Source organism: Mirounga leonina, unplaced genomic scaffold (assembly GCF_011800145.1).
Source record: "Mirounga leonina isolate KUSES-001 unplaced genomic scaffold, KU_Mleo_1.0 Mir_154, whole genome shotgun sequence".
Taxonomy (NCBI): domain Eukaryota; kingdom Metazoa; phylum Chordata; class Mammalia; order Carnivora; family Phocidae; genus Mirounga; species Mirounga leonina.
The window spans coordinates 11,861,661-11,877,528 of record NW_023270389.1 but is presented as its reverse complement, the minus strand read 5'-3'; the positions used below and the strand labels follow the sequence as shown (position 1 = coordinate 11,877,528).

Below are 15,868 nucleotides of genomic sequence, written 5' to 3'. Positions count from 1 at the left end.
CATTAATTCATACTAATTGATAAAGATTTTCCTAACACAAAATCGGCACAAAATTAGAATTGAAAAATACATATTAAGTGGGGACAATTTTTTTCTTTCAAGTACTAATTCATATAGACATTACTTTTAGTTTCTGAAAAATGGCAAATAGGTTTTACTAGTTGAAAAGAACAGTTTGGTTTTTGTTTTTTAAAGTAAACAGTCCTTTCTAAATTTATGTTACACATGCCAATTAGGAAGTTTTTCCATTTAGTTAAAGATGCACCCCAAAGTCAGCATGATACATGTACATTGCCATAGATCTGGAAATTAATACAGACCAAGTTAAAGGTGTTTTTGGTATATTTTACTTTTTCAAAAATTATTTTATTTTTCCTCATGATAAGTGTACTCAAAATGTTAAAAATAGATCTACCTTACAATCTGGTAATCACACTACTGGGTATTTACCCCCAAAAATACAAAAACACATATGAGTGAGATCATATGATATTTGTCTTTCTCTGACTGACTTACTTCGTTTAGCATTAGTACCCTCCAGCTCTATCCGTGTTGTTGCAAATGACAAGATTTCATTCTTTTTTATGGCTGAATAATATCCCAGTGTGTATGGTGTGTGTGTATACACTCTATCTTCTTTATCCGTTCATGTATCGATGGGCATTTGGGCTGCTTCCATAGTTTGGCTATGGTAAATAATGCTTCAGTAAACATGGGGTGCATTTATCCCTTTGAATTCGTGTTTTGTTGAGTTTTATAAGTTCTTTATATATTTTGGATACTAAGCCTTTATCAGATATGTCCTTTGCAAATATCTTCACCCATTCAGTAGTTTGCCTTTTAGTCTTGTTGATTGTTTCCGTCGATGTGCAGAAACTTTTTTATTTTGATATAGTCCCAATAGTTTGTTTTTGCTTTTATTTTGGGAGACATATCTAGAAAAATGTTGCTACGGCCAATGTCAGAGACATTATTGCCTATGCTGTCTTTAAAGATTTTTATGGTTTCAGGTCTTACATTTAGGTCTTGTTTTTCTTTTTCAGGATTGCTTTGGCTATTTGAGGTCTTTTGTGGTTCCAACCAATTTTAATATCGTTTGTTCTAGTTCTGTGAAAGATGCTGTTGGTATTTTGATAGAGATTGCATTAAATCTGTAGATGCTTTGAGTAGTATAGACATTTTAACAGTATTTGTTCTTCCAACCCATGAGCATAGAATAGAATGTCTTTCCATTTCTTTGTGTCATCTTGAATTTCTTTCATCGGTGTTTTATAGTTTTCAGAGTACATGTCTTTCACCTCTTTGGTTAAGTTTATTCCTAGATAGTTTATTGTTTTGGGTACAGTTGTAAATGGGATTGTTCTCTTAATTTCACATTCTGCTGGTTCATTATTAGTGTATAGGAATGCAGCAGATTTTTGTACATTAAGTTTGTATCTTGCGACTCTACTGAATTCATTTATCAGTTCTAGTAGTTTCTTGGTGGAGTCTTTAGGGTTTTTTTATATATAGTATCATGTCATCTGCAAATAATGAGAGTTTTACTTCTTACCAGTTTGGATGCCTTTTATTTCCTTATGTTGTCTAATTGCTGAGAATAGGACTTCCAGTACTCTGTTGAGTAACAGTGGTAGAGTGGACATCCTTTTCTTGTTCTGACCTTAGGGGAAAAGTTCTCGGTTGTTCCCTGTTGAGTATGATGTTGGCTGTGGGTTTTCCATATAAGGATTTTATTATGTTGAGATATATTCCCTCTAAACCTACTTTGCAGGGAGTTTTTTTTTTAAATCATGAATGGGTGTTGTACTTTGTCAAATGCTTTTTCTTCATCTGTTGAAATGATCATATGTTTTTTATCCATTTTCTTTTTGATGTGACATACCACATTGATTGTTTTGCAAATCACACTTGAATCTAGGACTAAATCTCAAATGATTATGGTTTATAATTTTCTTAATGTATTATTGGATTCAGTTTGCTAATGTTTTGTTGAGGATTTTACTTCTTTAATTAAACTTGTGGTATGGGATGCCTGGGTGGCTCAGTCGGTTAAGTGTCTGCCTTCGGCTCAGGTCAGGATCTCAGGGTCCTGGGATCGAGTCCCGCATCAGGCTCCTTGCTTAGTGGGGAGCCTGCTTCTTCCTCTGCCTGCCACTACCCCTGCTTGTGTATTCTCTCTCTCTCTCGACAAATAAATAAATAAAATCCTAAAAAAATTAAAAAGTAAAAAAAAAACTTGTGGTATATGTTTTAATAAGACCTTTGCCTTTTGTGATTTAAATGTATAAATCCACAAATTTCTATTAATTGCATAAGAAGTACCCAGATTTTCAATGTAGTGAAAGACTATACTGCGATGTTTTATATATATTGTTTTGCTGGGGATTGTTATAAGATAAAATGTTTTGGTACTTTAATTTTTGAAAATAACCCTTTGTAGGATTGTTTAGTGGATGAAGATGGAGTTTTCACAGATGTTGCAGGTCCTGAACTTCAAAACAAGGCTGTCCTTGAAGAGGGAACAGATGTGGGTGAGTGTTGTGTATGTTGTTATCATAAGTATATATTTTCTGAAAAGCAGCCAGCAGCAACCTTCGCTGGCTGTTCTCCCATTATACACTTTCATTAGAAACAAAAATCTGAAGTTGTATTTTATTTTGCCACATGGTTTAAAACGGAGGTTGGGACTTCGTCATCTTTTGTTTTGAAGTTGCTCTATGTGGTTAAGCAAAGCAGGGCAATCAACAGGGAGAGATATTATTTTAGGGCTACAGCAGTGTGAGTTTTGTGGAAGGATAAAATCAAGCTTGAGGGTAGATGTTGACTCTTCTTTTTATAACCCTTGTACTGAGCACATGTTAGCAATGTTTATGTGTTACAATCTTAGGGATCCTCCAGCCTTGACTTGGCTTTCTGACTTTTTATAATTATGGATCCAGGGACCAGGTACTGTGAAGACTTTCCTTTGCCCACTAAGACTAAGGCTAATTAAACGTGGTATATTACGTGCCTGAGACTACCGTAACAAATTACCGTAAATTTAGTAGCTTAAAACAACAGAAATTTACTCTCACGGTTCTGGAGGCTAGAAGTCTGAAATCAGTGTTTTGGCAAGGCCATACTCTTTCTGAATGTTCAGTGGAAGAATACTTCCTTGTCTCTTCCTAGATTCTGGTGGCTTCTGGTAATCCTTAGCAGTCCTTGGTTTATAGCTGTATCACTCTAATCTTTGCCCCCATTGTCACATGTCCTTCGCTCTTGTGTGTCTCTGTGTATCCTCCTCTCTTATTAGGTCACTAGTCATTGGATTTAGGGCCCACTCTAATCCAGTGTGACGTCATCTTAACTTGATTACATCTGCAAAGAGCCTATTTCCAAATATGGTCACATTCACAAGTGCTAAGGGTTAGGACTTGAACATTATCTTTTGGGAGGATAAAATTCAATCCACTATAGCTGGTTTCTTCTGGATTCCTTGGAGACCACTTTAAGATTCATGGTATGAAAGGGGCGCCTGGGTGGCTCAGATGGTTAAGTGTCTGCCTTCAGCTCAGGTCATGGTCCCAGGGTCCTGGGATCGAGCCCCACATCAGGCTCCTGGCTCAGCGGGGAGCCTGCTTCTCCCTCTGCCTCTCTCCCTGCTCATGGTCTCTCTCTATCTAAATGAATAAATAAAATCTTAAAAAAAAAAGATTCATGGTATGAGAGACTACGAATTTCAAATGTAGAGTTTTAGATATTATCCTATTTATCTTTCCTTTGCAGTGAAAAACCATGGGAATGGCTTAATTTGGAATCTAATTAAGGTTTTATAGTTTCTTCTTTTTTCGTCAGGAGATTCCTAGATTATACTTGACAGCTAGTAAGTGGCTACTCTTACTGACTGGCACTTACTAGTCCAGGTTTAGTACTCTGGGAATTAGAGAGTTAGTAGGATTTTCATTGTACTTTTTAATTATGTCTAATGTAAATTGTTACTGATTTTTTTCAAGTTATAAAGATGCTTCAGTCTTCAAAGCATTTGTTGAAAGAGGAGAAATTGGTACACAGCTATCCCTATGACTGGAGGACTAAGAAACCAGTGGTTATTCGTGCCAGCAAGCAGTGGTTTGTAAATATCACGGATATCAAGGCCACAGCCAAGGTATAAGAGACATCCTATTGTGAGTGTTGGGTTTTTATTCCCTCAGGTGAAAGGGTTGCATGCAAAGTTGAGGTAGGGTTTGGGGAAAGGAAGGAATTGCTGCTATTATGATTTGGTGATTTGGTTTCATAAAATTGTAGTTTTAGAAGGATCTTGGATTTCTGTTCCTTCATTATACATGTGTGGCTTAAAGAGGCTAAGGGACTTGTCCAAATTTCCGGCCTAGTATAATGAAAGTAATAAAGAATTAGGACAGAACTGTGTTCAGGAGGTGAAGCTTAGAATCTCAGTATCCTCATCTATATGGAGTTGATAATAATGCCTACCTTGTGGGGCAAGTGAATAAAAGCTCCAAAACAGTATCTGGCACATAGTAAACATTTGGTAAAACTCTCTAAAAACCCTGTGCTTCCTTAAGATTGAAATTGCGATTAATTTGAAAAATTGTTGCTTTGAATTAACAAATACTTTACAAAAATGGGTATTCTAAATATTAATATGTATTTGAGCTCTGTTATTCACTATAAATATCTATCTGTGTGTGTGTGTGTGTCGTAAACAACTTAATTCTATTGAATGAAAGAGCTCAAATATCTATTTGTTAATCAGGCTGATAATGAAGATAGCTTTACTGCTTTCATCTTAACGTATAACTGCAATGAGTTGGTTTATTTGTTGGCCTGGCAATTGGAAGCTGTGCAAGCAATTTACGTTTTCTGTATTTGTATAGAGTGGGCAACTGTGATATGGACTGATTTTTTTGTTTGTTTTTTGCATTCCTGTGAAGCCTGGTTTCCTTAATTGTAAATGTTAAGATTAGTAACTTACAGCTTTGAACAGATTTTTTTATTGAAGAACATCTAAATGTGATGCAATATGCTGGAGCCAAGTGTTTTTTGTTGTTGGTTTTTTTTTAATTGTCCTTTATATACAATTTTCAATTCCTCTTTGAGGAAATAAAATAATGTACTCCATGTTTCTACTACCCAGATTCAACATAATCAGCTTTTGGCCAATTTTATTTTTGTCTTCGCCCGTCCTGCCACCCCTCCCTTTTACTCCTTACCCATTGGATTGTTTTGAAGCAAATTTCAGGCCTTGTGTCTTCCGTAAATATTTCAGAATGTGTACCTGAAATATAAAGACTATTTAAATGTAATTCTAATGCCATTGTTACTGTTTTATAAAAGCAATAGTTATTGCTTAACAAAATCAAATATGCAGTCTGTATTCATTTTTCTTGGATTTTTAAACCAAGTTATTAATCAAATTGAATTGCAGATGTTGCCATTCTGCCAGTAGGTGGCGCTACAAAGGGTTTCTGGGGAGAGGGGTTTTTTTTGTTTTGTTTTTTAAGATTTATTTATTTATTTGAGGGGCGCCTGGGTGGCTCAGTCGACTGTTAAACGTCTGCCTTCAGCTCAGGTCATGATCCTGGGATCGAGCCCTGCATTGGGCTCCCTGCTCAGTGGGAAGCCTGCTTCTCCCTCTCGCACTCCCCCTGCTTGTGTTCTTTCTCTCTCTGTGTCTCTCTCTGTCAAATAAATAAATACAATCTTAAAAAAAAAAAAGATTTATTTATTTGAGAGAGGGTGGGGGGAGGGAGAGAGTGAGCAGCGGGGAGGGGCAGAGGGAGAGAAAGTTTTGAGCAGACAACCCCTGCTGAGTGCAGAGTTGGACTTGGGGCTTGATCTCAAGACTCTGAGATCATGACCTGAGCCGAAACCAGAAACCAAGAGTCCAGCCTTTAACCGACTTTGCTGCCGAGGCACCCCCAGGGAGAGGATTTCTTGTAGTTCAGCTTAAGTGAGGAAAATGTTTAAATTACTCTGGAATTAGAAAAATGCTTTAAATAATGGATAGATTCTCAAAAATGAAGTTAACATATTTTGGCCTTTCTGGAGATTATTACCAGACATTTTCCTATACAATTCATCTTTTGGTAATTGACAAATGAATGAAATAAAAAACAACTTTTTGTGGGGCTGGAAGTAGGGGGGGGTTCTTGAAAGAGAGTAAGTGCGTAGGAAGTAACTGTGACTTTGAGAAAGTGTTTCCTGTGTTGTAAACCATACTCTGTGAAATTAGGTTCTATTGTAATCCTTGTTTATTAACCTAAGACGGTAGCTTATTTTTTAAGTACTTAAAAATTATCATTGAAATCAAGTTTGAATGGATTTTAACTACAGTTTGATGAAATTTAATGCTTCTTGCTAACCTTGTTATTGATAGTTTTGATCTCGAGTGCTTGGAAGTTAGTATACAATCTCTTGTCACATCCTCTAATGGTGAAATCTGCTCTTGATGTTATTTATTAGATCCTTTGTGGCCCTGTTTTCACTTTGTTTCATTTGGTCTGAAATCTGTAGTTTTTTAGTTTTTTGGACATGGGGAGGGAGACATGTGAATGACTATAAACGTCCAAAATAAAGAACCACTGGGCTAAATTATGGCCATTCTGGGACATTCATTCTGCTTACTCTCACTGGACTTGATTTGTGAACCAATTGCAGGAATTGTTAAAAAAGGTGAAATTTATTCCTGGATCCGCACTGAACGCCATGGTTGAAATGATGGACAGACGGCCATATTGGTGCATATCAAGGCAAAGAGTGTGGGGTGTTCCGATCCCTGTGTTTCATCACAAGACAAAAGATGAATTCTTGATCAACAGGTAGAATTCTTTTTACATTTTTTTCAGTATTTTAAAGTGAGCTATGTTTTCTTCGAAAGTAGAAAAAGGGACTTTTGAGAATTGATACATGTTAAATCACATATTCAGTCTTGTCAGGGGGAATAAAATATAATTTCAAAAAGATGCTTTCATATGGTTGAAATTTTAAAACTATATTTTTTCAATATGGATACTTACAAGCAGAGGCTCTGACCTACAGAATCAGGTGTCAGGAATCCAAAGATGAACAGCATTCAGGAGAGGATCCCTGTATGCAATTTTTCTTTAGGAATTAGAGTCCCTCTCTTACCTTAGGCTACTGTGTCTGTCTGTCTTTCTTTCTAATTTTATTTATTTATTTGCAAGAGAGAGAGAGCACAAGCAGGGGGAGCAGCAGAGAGGGAGAAGCAGGTCCCCACTGAGTGGGGAGCCCGACATGGAGCTCGATCCCAGGACCCTGGGATCATGACATGAGCTAAAAGCAGACGTTTAACCTACTGAGCCACCCAGGTGTCCCTAGGCTACTGTCTCTTTCAATAGAAATGACATTATGGGGGCGCCTGGGTGGCTCAGGAGGCTCTGGCCTTGATTTAACTCTGCCTTCGGCTCAGGCCATGATCCCAGGGTCCTGGGATCGAGCCCCGCATCGGGCTCCCTGCTCAGCGGGAACCCTGCTTCTCCCTCTCCCACTCCCCCCTGCTTGTGTTCCCTCTCTCTCTCTCTCTCAAATAAATAAGTAAATCTTTAAAAAAAAAAAAAAAGAAATGACTTTATGTAATTATAGATCCTTTAAAATTTAAGAAACTGTAATATAGTTAAAGGCACAAAATTACATTTATTCTAGTGATGATTACCTTCCCAGCTATTTCTTCTCTTTTCTTTAAGGTTTTTTCTTTTTTCTTTTTATTTATTTATTTATTTGAGAGAGAGAGAGCACATGAGAGGGGCGAGGGTCAGAGGGAGAAGCAGACTCCCCGCTGAGCAGGGAGCCCAATGCGGGACTCAATCCCGGGACTCCAGGATCATGACCTGAGCCGAAGGCAGTCGCCCAACCAACTGAGCCACCCAGGCGCCCCTCTTTTTTTCTTTTGAAAAGATAATACATGGATATAGTCAACAGTTCAGGGTAGACAAGCTTATATGGTGGAAAGAAGATTTTTTTTCCTAATTCAGGTGCTAGACTCTCCTTGAGGCAGTGAAAAAGACTGACATGGTCCCTGGTTTGAGATCATAGTGAGATCGTAGTCTAGCTAGTTTATCTTCTAGTAAATTTAGGAAGGTTTTCGGTATTGCTGTTACTAACAGATATGGAAAGGGGAATATTAATCATTCCTTTTAGGAATACGTCCTAAGTTTTCATTTTCTGTGAGTAATTTTGTTTTCCTTTGGTTAATGGAATTTTTGCTAAATTATGTTTTAACATCAGTAAAAAGTTTGAGCCCATTTTGGTAAGTATTTTTACATTTTATCACTTGAGTATCCAGTGAGGTTTTTGAGGGCATGGAAGCCAGTAAGTAATGACTGAGGAGTTCAAGAGACTGTAGATGTAGAGTTGAATGTCCCTACTTAGGGGTTCATCAGAATTTTTGTGAAAATGTTCTACTTTTCGTTGTCAGTGTTATCAGTGTTTCTTTAGGTGGTCCTTTTATGAATGCATGTATTTTAGGGATTTTTTTAAATGTTGATTAAAGTGGGGTGGGTTTTTGTTTTGTTTTAATCATCTATAGCCACGTATTAGGTAGTTGTTAGTGTTTTTTTGTGTGAAAGTTCCTTTTCAATTTACTGTTTATTTTTATTTTTAAAGATTATTTGGGGGGCGCCTGGGTGGCTCAGTCATTAAACGTCTGCCTTCGGCTCAGGTCATGATCCCAAGGTCCTGGGATCCAGCCCCACATTGGGCTCCCTGCTTGGCGGGAAGCCTGCTTCTCCCTCCCCTGCTCCCCCTGCTTGTGTTCCCTCTTTTGCTGTATCTCTCTCTGTCAAATAAATAAATAAAACCTTAAAAAAAAATTACAAAGATTATTTGAGAGAGAGAGAGAGAGTGTGTGCATGTATGAGTGGGGCAGTGGGGAGGGGCAGAGGCAGAGGGAGAGAGAATCTCAAGCAGACTCCCCACTGAGCACAGAGCCTGATGTGGGTCTCAGTCCCATGACCCTGAGATCACAACCTGAGCCGAAATCAAGAGTTGGACCCTTAACCAACTCAGCCATCCAACCGCCCCAATTTCTTTTCAATTTAAATACACATTTTATCATTCCTTCATGGGTGATCTGACACCTTATGGCAACACGGCTCAGGGAAGAACTAGAGCTCTGCCATGGACAAATATCAAACCATAAAACACCTTGTTTGCTTTATTCACAGAGGATATGGCATTTGAGTAGGGGCTTGAGGAGTAGGTAGGAAACAGGGAAAAGTATTTTGTAAGTAGAGAGTTCAGCAGGAGCTGAGGGCACGGAGCGGGGAAAGCATAGCACTTTTATAGGAACCATAATAGGACTGTGGGGTGTTGAGGAGGGTTTTAGAAAGATAAACACCAAGAAAGATTGGTTGGGGCAAATTGTAGTGAGTCTTGAATGCTAGGTCAAGTAGTTTAAACTTTTAAATAGGCATGAGGAGTGAGAGTATATTTTAGGAAAAGAAACTAGAGGTTAGAGGCCAGGAAGTCATTGTAAGACTACCTCAGTATTACTACTTCAGTTTGGAGAGCTAAGGCTGTTTGTCCTAAATATCATTGCTCACATTGTTCTTATAATTGAGAGCATGGTCAGGTGATACCTTAATACCTTAAAGTTTAGATAAATTTACACAAGTATTGTTTAAAATTTCACACTGTAGAGTTTTCTTTTAAGGAATGTTTATAAGACATTGTCATTGTTTCTCTCTCTTTTTTTGGTAGCATTTGAGGACAGGAGTTTTAGGGAATTTCCTCAAAGTGATTCAGGTGGACAAATGTATATATTAGGAAGAAGAGCAAATTGGTTTATTTGACCATTATTTAATCATGACAGTAAAATGGTACATAGATCGATTGGTGAAATAAATGTGAGCTTTGTCAGAAAAACACAAGCAAATTTTCATCAGGTGTTATTTATATTTTATTTATAGTCAATATATTCATACGACTATGTTACAGATTGTTTTCCATGCATTCTCCCATTGTGTTGCTTGCATGATGCTAGTTGAATTCTAATTTTGAAGTAGAAGAGATATACAGAATATTGGCCTACAAAAATGACAGACAAACTTAGCCAAATTATCTGTCAATTCATAGGTCATTTTCCTGTACACCATTTCTTAGTAATGACTCTAATCTTCTTCCGTTGTCGGGTCCTTCGTGTGACATGACACTTGATTTAAGAAGATAGGTATTAATTCTTAATTATTTGTGAGTTTTTTAAGATAGCATGAAAGGTTATCTTTTTTCCTCCGTAAGCAAGTCAGAATCAAGTGACCATGATTTTGTCTTTCTTGGATCGTATCTTTCCATTGTAGTGAGTTGGTAACCATCAAAAGTAACAGCATCTCCACTGGAAATTGGCACACGGTCCACATGGAGTTGCTGTTACACTTGATAACCCCATTAAGCATACCAGAAGATTCCTTCTGCTTTTCTGGATGAAAGTCTGTAAGTTAAAGCCTTAATTATACTTGTTTCACAAAAAAAAAAATCTTGATTTATTCACACTCTGAATAGGTTTAGAGACTGTTAGATTTGAAACTCTGATGTTTAATTTTGATTTGAATTAATGTTCTCATCTGCACTTTATATTCACATTTGTATTTGCTCAAGATATAATTCCATTTCTGACTTTAACATTATTGATTTTTCTGAATCTGCCATTATAATTTAGGTAGAAATCTATTCCTAGTTAATAAAGACAAATACTTTTTAGCATTAAAAAAGGTAAAATTTAGGAACATTCGCCACCTAGAAAGGAAAAGAAGTTGTTTATTTTGGATGATTGTATCAATTCAACAGTATTAATGCAATAATCTATGCATTTAGGAAACTTAGCCCCTGATTTCTGGAAATTAGGAGAAGTTTACAAGAAGCAATCAAGGAATTTCCAGTTCATTTTGAGTGCTAGATTTTTGTGGTTTTTTGTTTGTTTGTTTTTTTAAGATTTCTTTATTCATTTTAGAGAGAGAGATAGAGAGCGTGCAGGAAGGAGAGGCAGAGGGAGGGGAAGAGAGAGAACCCCAAGCAGACTCCCTGCTGAGTGCGGAGCCTCATGCGGGGCTTAATCCCAAGACCCTGGGATCCATGACCTGAGCTGAAATCAGGAGTCAGATGCTCAACCGACTGCCTCGCTCAAGTGCCCCGAGCGCTAGCTTTAACTACCTCTTGCTCATGTTAATAATAATGACCTTTTGGTGAAAAAATTTTATAATGTTCATTAAATTAAAAAAACTTTCTCCAGAGTTGTTTCCTGGAGCCTTTAAAACCTAAATATAGGATTAAATTAAAAATAGAATCCCCCCTTCAGATTTCATTGTGTTCTAGAATTAAATGTATAAATTTAGTAAATAAGTTGGAAATGTTTAGCCTCTTACCTCATTCTTATTCCAGTAACTTGCAGAAGAAAAGTTGTCTTATAATCCTTAATATTTTTCCTTTAATAAAGACAAAACACAGGAAACAGAATGACAGCAACAGTTTCTTCCTTGCTTAGTACATCTTAATGTTGCTTAATTTCTGATAACATGCTAATTATTTAGCTCAGCTGATATCAAAGTCTAGAATGATTGGATGGTGTTACAGTTGCTCATACTACCCAGTGGATTTTCACTGGTTGAAACCTAAGGAGGGACATATAATGCATGTGTTTAGATAAGGCCCTCGCATAAAGTACAAAGTTTTATGACGGATTTATTGCTTTATGAAATACAGCATTAAAATGGAAGTATATAGATTATTTAGTGATAAGTGGTTTCACCCACTTTTATCAACAGTAATTTAGATTGATCTTTAGGTTATAAGTTAACTATATGTTTGTGTTAAGTATAGGATATTATCAACATAAGGGAAGAATTCTTAAATTTCCAAAGACAAATTTTGACTTTTTCCTTATATATTTTTATGAAAAATATTCAGTATCACTAAGAAATACATACTGTTTTTAAAACAAATATTGTTTAAAATTGTTTTAAAAACTTTATAAAGCATAATCTCTGTTTCATTATAAAGTTACACTTGTAATATATTAATCCATAAGAAATAAGAAGCCTAATGTCTCTTGTATGAAGATAGATATGTAAGGCTATCTCATACAGTTGATTATAAAGGACCATGATGATAGAAATAATCTAAGTCAGTTTTGGAAGAATGAACGTGCAGCCATTAAAAATGCTAGCTTAGCTCCTAATAATTGCCTAGTTCCCTACGTATGAAAATCAAATAAATGTAGCCCATCCTGACATTTGGCTGCTTCTGGGTTTTTGCTACAGCATTATAATGACTATCTTTTAAGCACTTGTGGAGCATTTACTTGTATTTCTTTTCCAGATTATCCTCTCAGATTTTGTTTGAACTAACGTTAAATTTATCTTTATTTTATAATCTAGGCTAGTTACCTCAAGTTTGTAGGTCGCCAGTATATATTTATTTTTATTGAAAATTTTGTTTGTGAAATTCTCTGCCACAATTTTTTAGGGTCATTCAGACCATCAGAGTACAAGTCAAGAAAAAGTTCTCACTTTGTGGTACCAAATCTGTGCACTTACATTTTGATTTGTTTGGATTGTGAGAGTATTGTCTTTGAAGTCTGCCTTCTTATTTATCATAATTTTTGTTCAGTTTTTATCCACGAACTCCAGAATTGTCTTTGGCTTCTTTTCTTGTTCTCAAAAATACAAGTAATACAGTGTTCTAAGATCTCAAAACAGAACTGAGTTGGAGAACATAATGCTTATTAAGGTAAATTTAGTACATGATATTTTTATATTTCATGATACAAAGTAAGGAAGCAAGTCTTGCTGTAAATATTAGTGAGACTTGCCCTGTTAATGAGGCAGAGCTTTTTCCCTCCCCTCTTTAAAGTGTGTCATATTTCTTTTGGATATATTGAAAAAAAAAATTCTTTCATCCAGATTCACATGCATATGTTATGAGGGAAAATACTGGGTCATTTACACTACATAAAATATGTAGTTTTACTTATGACAGCTCTTTTGAAGTAAGATGAAAAAAATTAATCATTAGTGTAGATAACATTGTGTGGTTATGTCATTTTTGATAAATATTCTTAGGTAAACTAAAAGAAAAAATCAAACTAACTTTCCTCCTCACTGAAACAAGAGACTTACCAGTTTTTTTTAAAAAGTATATTTGCAAATAAGATGTATATAAAATGCTTCTTACACTAAAAAATTGTATATATGAATGAATTACTAATATCTTTGTAAGAAAATATAACAAAACTTCAATTTTAGTTAGCTCGGAGATGGTTGACTAAACTTGGTAGGATTTTAGGGTTGCCTTAATAACTTGTCACCTGCAAAATTGAGATCTTTCTTTATTGTTTGGTATTTTTAGTTATAGTTCTAAAACTTCATTGAATTATCTGCTAGTTAGGGATATAAAAAAAGAACTTGGTCTCATTAGAGATGAATTTGGTCTTCTAAAATGGATGGGCATCATCTATAATTTTAAGATTACTGAGTATAATACTAGGACTTTTTCCTTCTTTAAGAATAAAATTTTTCACATAGCCTTCTTTCTGACAGCATTTCCCAGTGTTCACAGAAACTGAAGCTCAGGAAAATACTATCATGTATTCCTGTCAGTACCTAATAATTCACAGGTAGAATCTGGTCTTTGGACTTGCTGCTTGTTCTGTCAACACTCTAAACTCCGGAGACTGACTGGTTCCCTCACTTCATCTCTGGGTCAGGGGTTCACTGGGCATGGGTAATAGAGTCTTTTTGCCTTTGCTTAGCAAACCCCGGAGAACAGGAGTGTGAATTTACAGTTACAGTGGTTGTCTTGATAGATGAGTTAGAGAAGCTGAATGGAGAAGTAAAAACAGAATTGAACCATGATTTAGGACACACAGTTTTAAGGCCTGGCATTAACTATGTTACTTGCATAGCCTCATGACTGAAGGATCCCTGAGGCACGGAACAGTGTATCTGTCAGTACAATGTTTCTGTGAATCTGATTAGATAGTGCTGGTAAAGTGCTTTGAAAAATACAATGTGTGGTATGCACCTAAATGCTTTTATGTTGATTAATAATATTAATCCTAATATCTCTTCCTTATTTCCTAAATTAATATGAAATTTGAACTATTTGCTTTTGGTTTTGTGTTATTTTTTAATCTACTTATTTCCAGCACATTTAAAACTGTTTTACTGTTTTATTTTACTGTTTACCTAAAGTTACAGCCTAATGATAATATTTGTAAAAATAAAACGTCAAAATGACACTCGTATTTAGAATCATTCTTTTCTATGAGCGTTTCAGAAGTGGTACGAACATTTTATCTTCTGTAATTGTGTATGTGTAAATGTACTTTGCTAGTATCTCTGTAGAGGGGGTTCTTTTAGGAAAATAGAGTTACGTTATTCATATTTTCTTTTCCAGTGTATTCTGATTTTCTTAACTGTTAAAATGTTCTGTGCAAACTATATAAAATAGTAATATGTAACTATTGTCATATAACTAGGTATTGCACAAAGTTTTTATGGTCTCCTATCACAAAAGTTTATCTTTACTGTTAAAGTCCATTGAAAATGTATGACTACAAGAAATATGGACTTGTGCCCATTTTAATATTATTGTTGTTCTCTTTAAAATCGATGCTGATAACATTATACTTATTCAGTCTATCCTTCCTAGTATACAAACTTAGGTATTTGGAATTTCCATTTTGAGAGCCTGTCTAATTCATAATACCCGTTTGATTTTTGCTTCCTACAACAGTTTTTTCATAAACATTTTATCTATGAATTATCAGACCAAAAGAGGTTAAATGATTTACCCTACATAGTCATCATTAGTGAGAAGCAGATCCAGATTGAGAATGTAAAGCTTTTCCTACGCACTCCTCTTTCCATGTACGTTGACTCTGACGGGCCTGCAGTTAATTCTTAGTTACTTGCGTTAATGGAATGTGGTAGAAAGGAAGATAATTCAAAAGTTAGCTTTAGTATCTGTAAATATTAATATGGGCATGTGTTTTGGTAATTGGTTAACAAAATTACTGTCTGAATTTACCTGACTTCACAGAATCAGTTTGAATAATAGCTAATGCTTATATAATGCTTATTAGTATGTGCCAGATACCGTTCTAGGCATTTTATATATAAGCTTAATTAATATCCATAATAGCTCTCTTGATGATGCTATTATTATTTGCATTTTACAAACAGACACAGAAATGTTAAGTGTTGTGCCTGGGGTCACATAACTAGTAAGTGGTGGAACCAGGAACTGCACCAAAGCTCTATGGTTCCAGGGTCCATGCTCTTGACCATTATGTGTCCCCTGACTCAAAGGAAAGCAACTAGAGGAAGTTCTAATGTCAATAAAGCTGTGATAATAAATTAAAAGTACATTCATTATTCCTGTGAGAAAATTTAGTATAAACTTCCCCTGATTTTGATTTTCAAATAATTTATAATTGTGTGTCTTCCCAAAGATATGGTCAGTTAAAATATTCATTCGATGTGTATTTGTTGGCTTTTTACTGTATGTCGGGCACGTGCTAAATTTTTCGTGGATCATCTCATTTAGTTGGCAGGCAATCTGAGGGAAGTGTCTAGACTTGCTACAATGTGAGCTCCGTTAGCACAGGAACCTTATCTGCCTTGTGAACTGCTGTACCTCCACTTCCAAGAACAATGTCTAAGATGCTGGAGGTTCTCAGTAAATGTTTTTGAACAAATGAATTCTCCTTAACAGAGGAACAACCAAGACTTAAAGACATTTAGTACTTGTACTTAGTACAAGTACTTAGTACTTGCATGGTCGTACATAAAGTTTTAGTACTTGTGCGTGGTCGTACGGGAAGTTTTAGTTCTTGTGCACGGTCGTACGGGAAGTT

General features: G+C 35.8%; 1 protein-coding gene across 1 annotated transcript in view; it reads left to right on the top strand.

Moving 5' to 3' along the window:
- Positions 1–15,868, top strand: part of IARS2 (isoleucyl-tRNA synthetase 2, mitochondrial) — a 53,560-nt gene that overhangs the window by 13,744 nt on the left and 23,948 nt on the right. The window contains exons 10-12 of the mRNA XM_035010101.1: positions 2,441–2,531; positions 3,993–4,144; positions 6,658–6,818. Of these exons, the coding sequence (XP_034865992.1) occupies positions 2,441–2,531; positions 3,993–4,144; positions 6,658–6,818 (404 nt within the window). The remainder of the gene's footprint in view (positions 1–2,440; positions 2,532–3,992; positions 4,145–6,657; positions 6,819–15,868) is intronic.